Raw genomic sequence first — 16,507 nt, 5'->3', positions numbered from 1 at the left:
GTTTTTTCAGGGCCATTTGATGTATCTTGAACACCTGAACAATATTGACTGCAAAACACTCAGGTGTTAGTTAGGTTTCCTGTGCACCATTAAGTAGGTTTCATTCAAGTCCTGCCTAAATAGTTTGCTTATTCTTAGATGTGAGACAAGCGACTTTAATAATGTCTTACACTGTGGAGCCATAAGTATTTTAGAATATTGAAGTTATTCAATATTGTAAAGATACTCTGGTCTGGAACTTGAGCAACCTCAAAGTTTCCCAGCCCTATTAACAATAACTACAAATACTTGCCCAAAATATTAAAATAGTTTTTAAGCAGAAAGGCATTTATAGTCAGCTTTACAGCCAGTGGCCAGACATATTTCACAACTGTATTTTCTATTTTCTCACTGTTAAACACGTGTTTAATTCTCTGGTTGGATGGGTTAAATTGCATCTCTGCTTTTTGAAAATAAACAAATGATTTTGTTATTTCAGGCAACTTGCAGACTATTTGAGATTTAAATGTCTCTTTTATGTACTGAAGTTCTGAATGAAATCTAAGCCCAAGTGTGGCTATGTTTCATTCTAGAGTTGATTTTGAGTTGTGTTTTTTCATGAATTAAAATTTGCAAATCCTCTTATGGCATCACAGCATGTTGAATTTGGCTCAGGATTTGCAATTTGCAAGTAACTGAGTTCCTTTTGTGCAGAAAAAAAAGATAATATTACATGCTTCTGAATATGCAACAGAAATGAGCTAAGGTGCAGTTACCAGATAAAGCCACTTTCCTCTCCATTTTTGTGTATTTATACAAAATATTGTGAGATATCTTCTAAGTATTTGCATTTCAGAAGTTACTGGGTAATAACCAACATGTCAGTAGACTTTACCCCATTTTTATGCACCTTAAAGAATGACAGTTCTGCAAATTAATTCTTAAAACACCTGAAATTTGGAAATGCTTCGTATCAAAAAACTTTCCTTTGCAAGTGGTTTGAAGCAGTACTCTTTAAAGGTAACACAAACCTGTTCTAATATTTTTTACTCTTTGGCTGTTCATCCTTTAAAATTATTTGCTATCTGGGGGGAATACATAGCTATTGAGGAATATGAGAAACACATATGGGAAAATTTAATACAAGACTTAGTGAATGCCAGTTGTCTGGGAGATGAAAATTAAGCTTATACAGTACATTCCCCCAAACATCCCTTTTTTATCTATTAGTAAGGTAAATCGAATGACAGACTTTCAGGTTTTTCAGAGAGCTTTTACTGTAAATTGTTTTGGAGAATATGGAAAAAAAAAAACCAAGAAAACATTCTTCCTCCTCAAAAAACCCCCAGCTTTTAATAGCTATTTATTTATATTTCTTTTAGTATAATTGTACTTCGATTTTTCCCACAACTGAGTGATGTTTTGATTAGAATATAACCATTGTCTCAGAGAGTTGTGCATCTGAAATTGCCTCTGTAAATCACAAGGGAAAACATTAGTGTACCTGGATGGGAGTAGAGCAATTTGGCTGGGTAGCAAATTAATTTTTCAGCATCCTGAGTTGGAAAGAATGTGTTAGTCTCAGAAGGCACCTCTACTGTATGAGAACTGTATAATTCAGTCTTTATTTTGGCATGAATAAGGAGGAGGGTTTTGATTTTTATTATTTTCTTCTGATGCATTATTGGGTGATTGATTTACTATTTTTTAGTTGCTAACTTGTGCATGTAAATCTGCATATACTTTCAGTGTGTGATCTTTCTTTTAACTCTTACTTGTAATTGTAAATTTTTTAGAAGATTTCAGTAATCACTGTGTTGTTTTCACAACACAGTTATATCCAGAGCATTTTCATTTCTTGACATTTTTTTATTAGTCATATGAAAGAAATTATTTATGAGTCAAATCAAACTTGGAATGTAATAGTTGCATATATAATAAAGCTTTCTCCTAAAAAAATGTCCATCTAGGTAAAGCTAATATTTTCCATCTGCTTTCCCCCAAACATTTGAAAGTACTAAAAGACATGCTTCAAAATAAAATGGAAGATGAATGAAAAAAAGCCCATATAAAGAGGTAGCTAGTTAGGTTTCTAATCTAAGTATTTCACTTGCATAAAACAGGATTTTTAAAAGTTAATGGTAGAAAGGTCGGGTCAAAAATTCATCTTGCATTTTCTGAAAGATAAGATGATTATTGCAAAATTTAGTTTTCGGTCACCATTGCAACTGAGATTCTTTTTCAGCCTTTTAATTTCATTTTTGTGATGCAAATGTTGAACTTCAAAAAAACCTGTTTGGCAAAACTGACTATTTTGAACTGTGGATTGTGCTCAGGAGTATGCAAAAGTGAGAATCTTCTAGCCTTCTCTCTCTTAGATAGATTTACAAGAAAGATCAATTTGGGAATTATGTTGGCCTAATTCTCCCCTTATGTAAATATTAATTGATTTTAGGCCCATTGCACAACCTGTATTATATCTGCTTGGGAACAACACATTATTCTGTGGCTGATTAATCCCTGTCCATAAAACTGGATTTCTAAAAGTCTTTAATCTCAGGTTTGCTTTGCCTGTTCTTACACCATTTTTTTTTGCCTCATCATGCAACTATTTATATTTTCATGAACTGTCATAGCAGTGGTCATTAAAGCTGAGTATGTTCACTTTATCTGGTGCTCTCAATACTTTAATTTGAGGCAGTTTCCTACAGGAATAATTCTTCAATTATATGTATCTAAGGAATGAACAAAAAAGAAGAATGAAATGGGAACTGACAGGGTTCATATATATAGGTAGTTGAATACTGCTCTGACCATTTTATGTTGCCTGTTGTACAGTTGTCCCCTTGTACTAAACAAGTACTTAAATCACAATTTTTTACTGGTTAATAATAACATGATGCATGGGGTTATTCCTACTCAGATGGAGGACTTTGCACTTCCTTTTGTTGAATTTCAGGAGGTTTCTCTTGACCCAGCTCTCCATCCTATCTAGTTCCCTCTGAATGGCAGCACAACCCTCTGGTTTATCAACTACTTCTTCCAGTATTCCCTGAAAAACCTTACTCTATTTATCAAAAAGTTCAGTGTAAAATCAGAGGGAAAAACCAGCCCAGTGCATTACCCAGAGGAAGGGATCATCTCAGACTGAGATCAGCAATATCCAGCTTCCCTTGACTTCTCGGTTTTTTACCCGCACTGAGTTATGAGACACAGATTTGCTTTGAAGGATTAAGAGTCATTGATGTAAAGTGCTTTAATGTGGTTTTCTGAATAGCATGATTAGTTCTGTTGTTAGAAAAATTTCTTTTTACCAGATGATGATTCATAGAATTGTGCCCATAGGCCTGTTTGGAAATACATGGTATGGTTTTGGCTCTACTTTCAATATGGTTTCCTGTGCTTGTTAGACAAAAGACCTGTAATAACAATTTTTACAAGAAATATTCTTGCTTAGCCCTTAACTGCCTTGATAAAATGGTAAGGTTTTAAATTTCCTTTAAAGTTTGAAGTCAGTGTGACATCCTTTGCACTTTAGCAGACATGTCTTTGCTTATTGACAAAGCAGCACTCTCGTATTGAAGTAAAACACATTTGCTCTTCTGAGAGGAATGAAGTAATAATTGCTGGATTTTACTCTTAAAATAAATTGTTTCCCCCTATGTTGTAGTTCTTGCAAAAATGAAAGGAAACGAAAGAAGTAAGTCTTCACAAATTTAGTATTTGCTACGATAAATAGCAGTAGTGTTTTCCAGGAGAAAAATTTCTGGATTAATCAAATGTTCATGTAAACAGTCCTCATATACATCCACAGAGCTTTTAATAATATGAGCAGCTACTGAGCATGTGACCATTTTATGCATTCAGAAGATGCTGAGAAGTTATCAGTTTTGCATATCAACACCTTGCCGACCTATGCAGTTTTATCTGTTTTCTGTTTCTTGCAGGGATCTGATTAATCTGGTGTAGCTGAGATGGTTATTGCACATGCACAGTAGCTGCTGTTACCAAACAAACTGAATATCTCTGTACATATGAAGTGATTAATTCAGCCTTATACGAGTCATTGGGTGACCAGCAGAATAGTGAGACCTGACTCTATCCTCATTTGTATCCTACGGTTTTTAGACAGTCTTTTCAACCTGTGGTACTCCCTATTGTCTCATGTTCCTACTATACCTACTGCTCTCAACATCATCTCCATTTTCTCTCTGCTTTCCACAGCATTGCCATTTGTCTTCTGCCTCAATGAGCTGCTGGCTGAGCAAGAGGCATCATGCCTCTCTCCAAGCTGAGTGCTAACTTGCCAGCTGGCCTACTTACGCTTATGCCATGAACTGTATAACTCATATTACTGTCTTTGTCTCACTGAGGACATGGCTTTGGATCTTTTCTTTTATTTGTCTAGTCGCTGTTTTGCTTTTGGTAGATTGTTTAAATATGCCTGGAAGTAGTTACCATGTCTGTCCTTGTGTCAGATGTGGTTGAAATTGGCCCAAAAGTTCAAAAACAGTTTTTTAGGAATTGATAGTGAATAGGCAGAACTAAAATACAGTTTCACTGCTGCTGTGACCACCATACATGACCACCATACAGGCTGGCTGAGACTGAGTAGGATGTATGGATTCTAGAAGCATTTACACTTCACTATGCCTGACTATCTTCTGTGAGTTCAAATTATATCACTAATATTAGTGATATAATTTAAAATAATTTTGCTAAACATACAAATATTTCATTTTCATTTAGCTAAAATAGAGTGTTCAACTCAGCTGTAGTTTGTTACACCTCTTGAAATCACACTTCGCACTGGCTGTTCTGGTTAGCTTGTCAGCTTCCTTTGCAGAGCAGCTATCCCCTCCTTTACCTCTATTCCATGGCTGGTCAGTTTGTTTTAGCATCATTTTTGATACGTGTCAGTAATTTCTTGCTATCTAAATGAGCAATAGGGCTTGGGGAATACTTTCTCTAAATGATGGTTATAAAGGTGAAAAGGTTTGTCATTAATAGCTTTCCATCAAAGGATTGACAACCAATCTTACACCTTCTTTCATAGACTTGTCAATGTCTGTTGTCCAGACAGATTTTTTAATCACCATTTCAAGTGAATTTATTTCTATCTTCCTTAATTCTTTTATCTCATTCAGTTTCCTGTATTGTTGACTAGGGAAAAAAAGTCCAGATCACCTGTTATATTTCCATGTCTGAATTTGTTGAAGCAAATAATTACCAGTCACAAAAGAAGACTACATACATCCTAGAAAATATTTAAAATCTACAGAGTTGTGGCAAAGTGGTTTGTAGGTGCATTGCTAAAAAACTGAAACCAGCCCTATGTACTTCTGTCTTTTATTTCTTTTTGTAGTGCTATAACAGTAGCAGATAGTGACAGAATATTTTACTTATTTTTTTCTCTTAATATTGTTGTGCATAAATCAATTATTGCAGTTGTTAGCCTGATTGTAATTACCCAGATTGCCTTTATGGCCTCACTTCTAGCAGAAACTTTCATATTTTCCAGTCATATGGCACTATCCCCACTTTGTAGCTCTATTAAGAAGAGGTTTTACATAGCAGCTTTTTCATAATTCAGTCATTGAAATTATCTGATCCCCTTCCAAATGTAGTACATTGATCCTTAATTTTACTTCTGCCTCTCTTTCTGTATCTTATTCTTCCTAGTCAAAAATATCTAATTTATTATTCTCAATGGAAGGACAGATTTTGAGTCCTATTTAGATTGGTTTTAATAATTTTAAACCTATCCTTGTTTAGGTAAATTCCTTTCTTTGGTACTTTTCTTGTAGTTCATCTGAAGAAAGATCTACTACTATTTTAATTTTCTTTGCAAACTCTCACTCAGCCTTTTGGTAGTTCATCTTTTATCCCTGTTTCTCCTGACTGGGAACATGCATTTCCTGATTTGTATCTGACATTTTTGCTTAAAAGGCCTTTCTTGTTAGCTTCAGCCATTTACTATCTTTAACTAGCAGTGAGGCAGGACATCTTTCAGATCTCAGTATTAGATCTCTGTGCTAACCACTCCGTAATCACCAAAAGAATTTGGGAAACAGTGCCTTCTGGTCACCATAAATACTTGTTCTGCAACCAGACAAAGCCCTAAGCATCAGATAAACAAATTAATTCAACTACAATAAACAAAGCCTTTCTCCTTCTGATGTGGGGACAAGATCTGCATTACTTCTGCCTCTTCTCAGACCAACCCATTGCTATGTAAAGCATCCAAATCAGGGAAAGAAAAAGCATGTGCTTGATATGCAAGTAGACAGCAACAGAGTATAATAATAGGAGGGTTTCATGTTACTGCACTCTGCAGTGTGGATATAACAAGTTGTTTTAGTTTTGTGTTCGTTGAAGTAAAAATTCATAGAACGTGAAACAGCCTAGAGTAGAAGGAACCTTGAAATATCATCTGGCTCAACCTTATGTGAGAAAGGCAGCCTGGATGAGATTTTCTAGCACCTGCTTCAGTCACATCTAGAAAACTTGAAGTGGACTCCACCATGTCCCTGGGGTGGTTGTTCCACTGAATTTTTCTCATCCTAACATATTTCTTTTTTATATTGAGGTGAATACTCTGCCAGTACAACTTGTACTTGTTGCCCCTTTTCAGAAAGAAACTAGAATCTCTACCACTACCATTCTTTTAACAATCAGCTGTTCAGACACTCATCTTGCTCTTTCAGCCTGAGTTATAAGTGGCAGAAGGCTATAGTTACTCATGCTTTGTCTCAGAGGGGAATAAATATATTAACTCTTGAAACCTTCTCTGGCCCTGTGGTTGTGTGTGTGAAACCTGCATTTATGTTTGTGGTAGTGAGCTTTCATTACTTACCCTGGCCAGAAATACTCTTCTGGGAGGTAATCCAGCAGTGGCACAACTATGTCAGAATCTGGTGATCCAAGAGGAGTTTCCAAAGAAGAGGCAGTGATAAAAAAGAGTTTCACCTATGAGAAAGTGTAGGATTGAACCTTTTGGACTTTTTGCACTTGCCATGTTTCAAAACTGATCGCCAAATACCCAGTGATACATTAAACTGTTGCCCACATTTTTTGGACTGATTTTAATGACTTGCAGCCTGTCTACAACTAATATACATTCTAAAGATATTTTTCATTTTGGCTTTTGTTTGCAAGGTACTGTGATAAACATAGAGGAAGTTGGTAAATGTGCAAAAATATTGCCCGCTAGAGGAAAAAAATAGTTGAACATTTTTCATTGGTTTCCCTTTGCATTTCAGGTATTGGTGGCAATCTAGTAGCTATTCAAGCTAGCAGAATTTCTACCTACCTCCATTTACACAGCATTCCTGGAGAGCTGCCAGAGGAGGCCAAGGGTTGCTATTACCCATGTAGAACATACTGTGGTACAGGTATGTCTGATTAAAAAATCCTGTCTCACATCTCTTTACCCCTGTGTGCCAAACTGTATCACTAGTGAGAAATGGCAATGAACTGAACTTGCTGTGTGCATTTCAAAGGCTGAGTGAGGCTTGGCAGTTTCATTTACCTGCAGCTGTTTTTGCCTGTGAGAATCACAAAAAACTCCCTGAGGGTTGGATTAGCACTCAGAAAGGTTTCGGCCTTCAACTTTCCTTAGCTTCTCTACCTGCTCCCAACTTCTGTCTGCCTTCAGAACTTCAAACCAATTTCCTGTTAGGGCCAAACTTGTATCAGACATAATTACTAAGCCAAATCCCTGCTTTTCATTTCCAGTTTGCCATTTTCTCTCTAGGTTATTTCTTCACAGGTTATTCCTCCCCTGTATTTCCCACTTTCCTAATGATGTAGTAACTGTTGTGCAATGTGATGTGTCACCACCATGTATTACACTTCCATATTTATTAAATGAATTGAAACAGATGTGAAAATGGTAAATGTGGGATTACTTTTTAGAAATATAAAGTATTTTTGAGGATGTCTTGAATATGGAGTCCAAAAGATCCTCTTTACTAGTAAGACTTCAGGAAGTCCAAAAATGTAGATGGTATTACAGGAGCACAGAATGAAGGCAGTTTGCACCCTTTTCCAGAGGGGCTCTGCTTACCTTTTCTGGACGACAGTGGAATTCCTCAAGGAATCTTTTAGTAGAAAATAATGCCTCCTGTTTCACAGTAGCCAATGCTGTGGAATTCCAAAAATGGGAGTTTTGATACTGAAATGAATAAAAATCTAATATAGGAATTGAAGAGCTTAACCAAATGTTGTATTTTTCTTTTATTTTTTTTTTTTTAATGTAGGAGTAAATAATAAATCAGCCCAAGTTCTACTTCTCTTGGTGATTCCTGGACACTTGATTTTCTTGTACACTATCCACTTAATGAAAAGCGGACATACTTCCTTAACCCCCATCTTTATAGCAGTCTATTTGTTTGCAGCCCTGCTACAGGTAAGAATAAGTACAACTGGCAAATGCTTGTATAAAATCAAGTTCTTGAAGAAAATAAATTTTTTTCTGGTATCTGAAATCTCATGAAGGGTACAAGAAGGTGTGGTTTAATAGAGACTTTCAGCACAGCTCTGGATTAGCTGATTATCTGCACAAATATACAGCTTACACAGGTGTACTGTTGTTGTGAGTGCTTTGCAGAACACACTTGACTGCATTATCTCCTTGTCATGTATTTTTCACCTGCTTTTGGAACCATTGCATCTAAACCCCCATCATTTTAATCAACTAGAGGGGAAATGGAAAGAAGGTAAGGGAAATGGAAAGAAGGAAAGGTAGCATTTATGAATAATGAAAGTCGAGGAAAACTAATAAAAAAAATCTCCTAAAGTGGTTCACGTTACTATTTTAGTTAACATAGTCCAGTAGATGAAAATATTACAGCTTCCTTGGTGTGTTCTTAATATTTATTAGTTTAAATTAATATGACAGCAAACACTGTACAAGAAATTGTAATTGCATTAATTGTCAAACTTCGTTACCTTATTTGGCTGTTTTACATAATGGTCTGTTCATACCCAGCAAGGGCAGTTTTTGAAAGATGCCTTTTGAAATAGCAGTGTCTTAAAGTGAAATGATTTCATTTTGAGAAATCACTAATAAATATTTTATTTAAGTCACACCTAATTTTTAGGTATAACTTGCCTGAATTAACTATAATGTTTCATTACACCTTAAAACCAAAAAGTGACTGTTTCTGTTACACAGTAGAAGTGTAATTGCAATAGCCATAATTTAAATATATATGCTGCTTAAAAAAATGTGACCAATTAAGTTTTAGAATACAAACAACGACATTATCAACAGGTCAATACTTAATCAAATTAGAATTTTTAATGTTCTGAATTGTCCCATTTTTTTCACACTGCTATCTCAATAAGGACAGGTTTCAAAACCTGTTACAATTTTATATGGGAATTTTATACCTTTCTGGTAGAGCATGACTGGTAATGTTTCAACCTTTGCAAGTGAGAGTGTCATACTAAAAGACATAAATTAGTTTTCATTTCCTTCTTAGAAAATATTCCTAGTTTCCAGCCTTATCACTTGCTTTATCATGTGTTTTCCTGAGGAAATGATGCTATTCCTTTATCTGTTCTGTCTGGGTTGGGGCAATAGCCCCTGGTAATGGGAGATCGCAGAGTGATTCCTGTCAGTATTAAACTTCCAAGATTTCCTGTGGGACTCAACCTGAGTTCATAAATCCAGTTCACCTGCTCACAGAACTGCAATCACAGCATGCTTAGGGACAATTTCTTCATCAGGAAGACTTGACAAATGCAGAAATCTCAGGTTTTCACCTGAAAACCTGAGGCATTATGGCAGAACTCTCAAATGACATAGTAATTTAAACCCAGCAGCAGCATGTATACAGGTGTAAAGTTGAATTTTCATTAATTCAGGATCTGATTGGAGTATTCAGATTTTAGTCATGGATCTCTGTTGCAGTACATCAGACCACACCTGATTTTCTTGATTTTTCACCAATAAAGCAGACATAGAGCTTTTTTCTTCTTTTTCCCTGCTCCCTTTTAAGGATTATTTTTTTCCTCTCTATCTTCTGTCTTTAGTCATAAAAGGTAATTTGAGATGTATTTGCTTGGAATCTGAGTACCAGTATTGCAAACTATAACTTCTCATAGGTCTTGACATATTTACAATTTGAAACCCTTTGGTTTTAAAGACCCAGAAATATTTAATAGATTCCTTTCCCCATTTGGATTATTCTGGCATTTCTCTAGTAGTGATTATTTAGTGTTGCATACCTCTAATTAGAGCAGATTTAGTTTTCTGAGAGATGATGCTTGCTTTAACCCTTAAATCTTCATCACGTGTTACTTACCTGTTGGTCTGAAGTACTTCCATACTGCATTTTCATGCTTTTAAGTTTCTCCTCTCTCAAGGAAAGCACTTAAATATTTGTACTCATTCCTCTTCCCTTTTTCAGTGACAACATCTATGCACCTGCAAACAGCAAAAAACAGTTTTCAATCTGCCATTTATTTTGGCATAACCTAACAGCTACTGATCTTATTTTTCTGGAATTCTTTTATATTTTTGCCCTCTCAGTGAGAGCTTTACCAGTTCCACCGTAAAACTGAAAAGCCTCACAGCTAAGTGTTATTATTTCAATTAACAACAAACTAAATGCATTAACAGTCTTTTGAGCAGTGAGAGATCTGCATTCTGGGCCTTTTTTATAATATATTGGACTTTGATTTATTTTCACTTTGCATGGAAGACACATGAAAATTGATGTCAAAAATTAAAATCCTGCTTGCAGGCTGGATATTTTGTGTTTGAGGTGGTAGATGATAATTTAGCAGAATGCAGTGTTGATATCACTGCTTTGACCTTTGCCATTCCTTACTTGTATTGAGCTGGCGGCCAGACAGGGTTGCTGAAAATGATTATGGCAATATACCACCTATGTCGGTTTTTCCTCACTATGTTAAAAAATAATGCTAAATTAAAAAATAACAACAGCAATTAAATTAATTTTCTGTCTTTAAAATTCAAGTGACTATTGTAAGGTGTTAAATTATTTAATGACATATTTCACAGTGGACTGCAATAGATTGTTAATTGACTTTGATTCTGTTTATTATTTCTAACAGTCCAGCTCTGTTTATTTAAAATGGAGAGGAAAGGGTTAGAGAAATGGCAAATGTAGAACTCTAAATGGAATGTTGGAGTAAATGGAAAAAAAATCAAGAAAATGTTAATGCAAAGATATTGATTATTCCTTTTATATTTCTCTCTGTCTCTATCAGTTTATGCTATCCCACATTATCTCTATAATAAAACTGTAACATATATATGAATTCTATTTTACATTTCAACAAGACTTTCAAATTGCCTGTAAACTACACTATCCATCCCAAAGTGATAAAAATGGAATTTATTGGCATTGAAAGCTCTACGCAGTATCACTGAAGTTCCAGTCAGATAGTTTAATTTTCATCCAAATCTGACACTTCCATTGTTCGATTGTTTTTTCACCACCCAGGCCTACCAGCTTCTTTCATCTCATCTCCCTACCTGTTCTGAGGTATTCTTAGATATTTTCTCCACAGCATTTCATTTAAATAAGCTATTTATGGGAACTAAATAATTAACATGCCATGATGTATTATCAATAATATAATTCACTTTTTATTGGTTGAAAATATGCTGTGTAATAAAACGAAGTGCAGTTTCCCTGAATAAGTAGTATTTTTCTAAAAATCATTACATTAAGATATTTTAAGTAATATGAGTAGTCAGAGCTATGATTTGCATTCTTTTTGATTCTCTGTGAATGAAACTGTTCTGTGTTTCCAGGCTTAAGAAAAAACAGAAAATATTTAATTTCATTTTCATTTTCCTATCGTTAATAATACAGCTGTTTCTATTCTTTAAATAAATATACATTCTTGAAATGTTCTTCAATTAAATTTATAAATTGATTGTCTTCACATCCAAGGCTGTACTCACTTTATCTTGAGAGGGGCTGGGATTTCACAATTATTTTTCTATAAAGGGGGAAAAACTGCACAATTATTTATATTAATCTGCATTCAGGTAAAACTTTGAGGCTGAAGTCTAAAAGGTTTAGCTCTGTAGTGAAGAGACTTTTCTGTGTTTATGAATGGCAGCACCAGAGGAAAATGCAATAAAAAGCACTGTGGGGATTGTACACCCTGTAAGTATGCAGGGTGCTTCACACAATGCACTGTACAGTATCAGGACAAGCCAATGTGCCTAATCAAAGCTAGTATAATATTTTACAGTGCCTTTGGATTTGGTGAGTGTTTAAGAAGAAAGTTCTTTCCTTGAAAAATCTTACAAGAGCAAGCCACAAACATTCACCAGCACACTGCATACAGTTATAATATGGCGTTTGACCAATGAAGGTTCTATTAACTGGGAAACAGTCCTCCTCTTATTTCTCACAAAGGCACAAGTATTTTTTTTCTGTATGAGGCCGTGCATCAAGCAGAGTTTCATCCCCTGTCTTGTCAGGCTGCAGCAGAAGGAGAGCAGCACTGGAATTGCCAAGCTGTTAGTCTTGGTGCACGGCTCGGGGCGCTCAAAGGCAGCCTCTATTCTGTGTGTTCTCACGGAGCCAGTAAAATGCTATGTCAGGAATTTTCACACCTACTGACCAAATCTGACCACACAGTTATGTTAAAGTCTTGGGGAATAAACAAACAATAGGAGATTGCCAGAGCTATTACCAAGCAAATATGTAATTCCAAAATTATTCTTATCCAGTGAAGGTCAGATGTGCACAGCTGTGAAGTCACTTTTGCAGTGCTTCAGGGCTGTTTGGGGCAATAGAAAACCAAGAATTCAGCAGTGCTCATAACAATTTCCTGCTTACATCAAAAATGTCTAGGATTTCTCACCAATGTGGGGATTCTAATGATGGTATGGGCCTCTTTAATGTGGAAACATAGCTTGTGGGATACACTGTACGTTACAGAGAAAAAAGGAAATTTGTGTTTATAGACAAAATATTGATGCATTTCAAATATTGCTTTTTCTAACAGGAAAGGTTACTTCCAAACGATGAAGTGTATAACTGCTAAAGAGACTATATTTCAAGGAAATACGGAAAGCCCAGCCCAGATCTGGACAGTTCTGTATGTTCAGTGCTTTCTCCTTGCAGCATGACAAGCAGACTTGCTAGACTCATTGGGGTCTGACCATGGGTACCAACAGCTCCTTCCTTTCCAGCCATGTTGCTGTCTGGGGTAGAAGCCCAGATCCTACCAAGTCATAGCAGGGATTTGTCATTTTTGCCTCCAGAAGGCTGGGCTCAAAGTGCTTGTGTATGAGCATACCAGAGCACTTACTGGTCTGGGTTACGCATCCTAGCAGATAGCTGAGAAACAGCCTGAAATTAGGACTATTTTGGTGAAACCAGGGTGTCTGGCAAAGCTACAAAGAAATCAAGATTGCAATATGAAAAACTTGATTCAAACTGAAATCCAAAAGAAAAAAAAAGAGTTCCTTCCCACAAAATTAGGTCAATATAATGAAATTGACTCAGAAACAACTTCAGTTAAAGAGGTATTCTTTTTTTTTACTTCAAAGAGGTCTTAGGCTGACATCAGTGTATGCTGTGCTGTCTGGGTACTTGGATACCTTAGAGGAGCTGATGCCACTTACCTACAACACAAACAACAGCAATAAGAAAAGATTTGCTGTTCAGTGCTTTCTTTGCAGCCCGGCAATAAAGGAAATCTCTGCATGTTTAGAGGAAACAGTGACTTGTCCCCTCTGGACATGACACATGCCAGATACTCTACCAGAGAAAATCGTGCAGAAAAATGTCTTCTGAAAAATGTGAGTAGTCCCTAGTCTGAGAGTTCACTGACTATATATTTCTGGCTGTAGAACTGGAAACTCAGAGAGTTCGGTGTAGATCTACTACAAGCACTTTACAGTTACTACTTCATCAAAAGCCATTTAAAATTGGAGACATGTCATGCATAATTTGAAAATTAACTTCATGAAGGGTCAAAGCCACTGGAAGACCTAAATCATAACTCTGGTGAGAACGACAGTCAGAACACAGTAGTCTTTAGAGATTCTTAAATGGGATTTTTTAGTCATAATTAAAAAAACAAACAAATAAACTTACATTTGAATTTCATAGATTTGTAAGAGTTCTTATCCAGTAAATGTCAGATATTTTCATAGTGAAGTTATGGGTAAATTTTGATTCAGTATAATTTTTAAAGTAAAGGAGACTTAAAACACATTTGAAAAAGATTATCTCAGTTTATTTACATCTGTGTTTCCTGTCTAAAGTAATAGAATGCAACTATTTTGTAATGCATCTTCAGATGTAAAAAATTTAAGTTGGAATCATCAGTAATAGCAACAGGCAGTTTAACAGTTTAATTTTCCAGCTTGGTGTTGCAATTAACTTATCACAGCAAATAATAAAAGTGAACAATTCTATGCTGTTTTACAAATATTCTTCATTTGAATATTACATTTTTATCACTGTGAATTTGACATGCATCCACATGCATCCAATTTGACATGTCCACATGACATATTGACATTCCAGATGAAAGAAACAATAAAAATATTGTAGCATCCTGCAACTTATTAATTAGGCTATAGGAAGCCTAGACAGTATTAGGAACGTTTGGAAGGAGTTATGTATTTTTATTTTAAATAATAGAATTTCAGTCTTTTCCCATTTTAAGAATCATAAGAAATTATTTCCATGAGAAAATACAGATGTACTACATGCAAAAGATTAAAAATAACTTTTCTTCACCTAACTTTCCTTGTTATTTGTATCTAAAGACCTTGAAAGAATGAAAGTAAATTTAGTACACAATAACAAAGGAAAAAAAACTGCTTAGTAGTGTGTTATGTTCCCATTTCTAGTCTTGCAGTCATAAGATTTGAACTTTCAAAATAGTTAAGCTCACTTATATTTAAGTATTCATGTTCAGTTTTACTTCCAATCTGAAATTCATAATTTGAGTCAGAAAGTTCAGTATCAAGAATTACTCTCAATTTCCGTCCTTTGTTGTACCAAATAATGTGAGTACTTATATTCCTTATTTTTAGATTCTTCATCATTAGAATTTTTCAAGATTTTCCCCTCCCTCCTACTCTAATTACTGTATTCTGCTGCTTCTGAGGACTTTTTTTGACAGTGAGACCAAAGGGTGATTTTTAGAAATGCAGTCTAAGTCTGATCATGCCTTTAGTTTAATTTTCCTCTCTTTTGATTGTGATTTTTTCCCCTGTAATGACGATAATAATATAGCAAGATTTTCCTTTTAAAACATCTGGAATTTTACTAGTATTTTTGCAATCCTGTCTCTGGGGCCCTTTTTTTCTTGATCAGTGACTATTGAGTGTCTTTTCATTTCTTAGCCAGATCTTTTTATATAGATAGATATTTGATTATTTCTTCCCTTTCTTAAAGCCTGCAGTTATTTCATCCTTCAGAGTGGAAGAATTCCTAGAGCTTTTATTCATAATTCTACTACTACTCATCTCCTTTTTGCAGAAAACTATATTAAATAATTTCTATACTAAATAATTTCAGCTCATATCTTGAACAGTGCTGCATGTATTTACAAGTTTTCCTAGTAATTTTCTACAGCATTTCATTCTAAACATCTAATTTTTGTACTGTATTATTAGGCTTTTCTGTGATGTTCATCCCTTTATTTTTTTCCCTCAAAACCAGCTGGTTTACCATTGGGAGAAGTAAGGCTTTCTTCTTCATAGCATGACTGCAGGGCAGAAATGCACAGTGTTTCTACTGCTGTGCCATCTGCATCAATTTACTGACAGAAGTATCTGTCACTGATAAATAAAAAAATCTCACAAAATGTGAAGTGTCATCTTGCAATGTCTCTTTTACAACTTTTTTTTAATCTGTCAGATCTTTTTGAGTCACTTATCACTTTGAATTCAAGACTCTTTCAAAAATTCAGCAAACTCATAGTAGGGTGCTTATTTTATTTTTTTTCCCTTTTCTTTATTTTATTTTTTCCCCCAAAATAATAATTTGATTGATGACTTTGATTGCCTTAACAGTGATGAGAAGCAAAATCTTCTTGAAGTCTTAGTCACGTCGATTCAGTCTTGCATTAAATACTGATGTGAACAAATAAGTAACCATTTCCAAAGACTGAGCCAAATAATTCTTAAATGTATGTGAGTTTCTAGCCATGCAAATGCATGATGGATGATCTCATCATTCCTTCACCAAAATAAGTGAAGGCTGGAACTGCAGTCTCATAACTTAATCTGTGAGCACTAAGTCCTGATTGCCATCACATACTGTTACAAGCACCAGTTAATATAATCAGCTATAATTTTTTCTTATGACTTACAAAAAGCAGACATTATAATTTGCATTATTTGTTGCGCACCTGTACATTAATACAGCAAAAAAAATTATTTGGGAAGGTTCACAAAAGCTTAGTTTCCAAACTGCCCACTTAACACTGTAGTCTAATTTCAGGATGGAAAACAGCCAACTGAAAGGTTTTCATGCTGTGATTTTTGAGTCAAAAGTGAACACTG

At 35.1% G+C, this 16,507-nt stretch overlaps 1 protein-coding gene across 5 annotated transcripts in view; it reads left to right on the top strand.

Moving 5' to 3' along the window:
* The window catches only part of SLC41A2 (solute carrier family 41 member 2), a 75,884-nt gene that overhangs the window by 23,723 nt on the left and 35,654 nt on the right, over positions 1-16,507 (top strand). For all 5 annotated transcript variants that reach the window (XR_013182328.1, XR_013182329.1, XM_054631633.2 and 2 more), the window contains exons 9-10: positions 7,242-7,373; positions 8,241-8,389. Coding sequence is in view for 3 of the 5 variants with exons in the window: in XM_054631633.2 (XP_054487608.1) it covers positions 7,242-7,373; positions 8,241-8,389 (281 nt within the window). In the remaining 2 variants the exon portion in view is untranslated. The remainder of the gene's footprint in view (positions 1-7,241; positions 7,374-8,240; positions 8,390-16,507) is intronic.

Source organism: Agelaius phoeniceus, chromosome 5, assembly GCF_051311805.1.
Source record: "Agelaius phoeniceus isolate bAgePho1 chromosome 5, bAgePho1.hap1, whole genome shotgun sequence".
Lineage (NCBI taxonomy): Eukaryota > Metazoa > Chordata > Aves > Passeriformes > Icteridae > Agelaius > Agelaius phoeniceus.
Note: the sequence above shows the minus strand (reverse complement) of the source record. Positions and strands in the feature narration are given on the sequence as shown.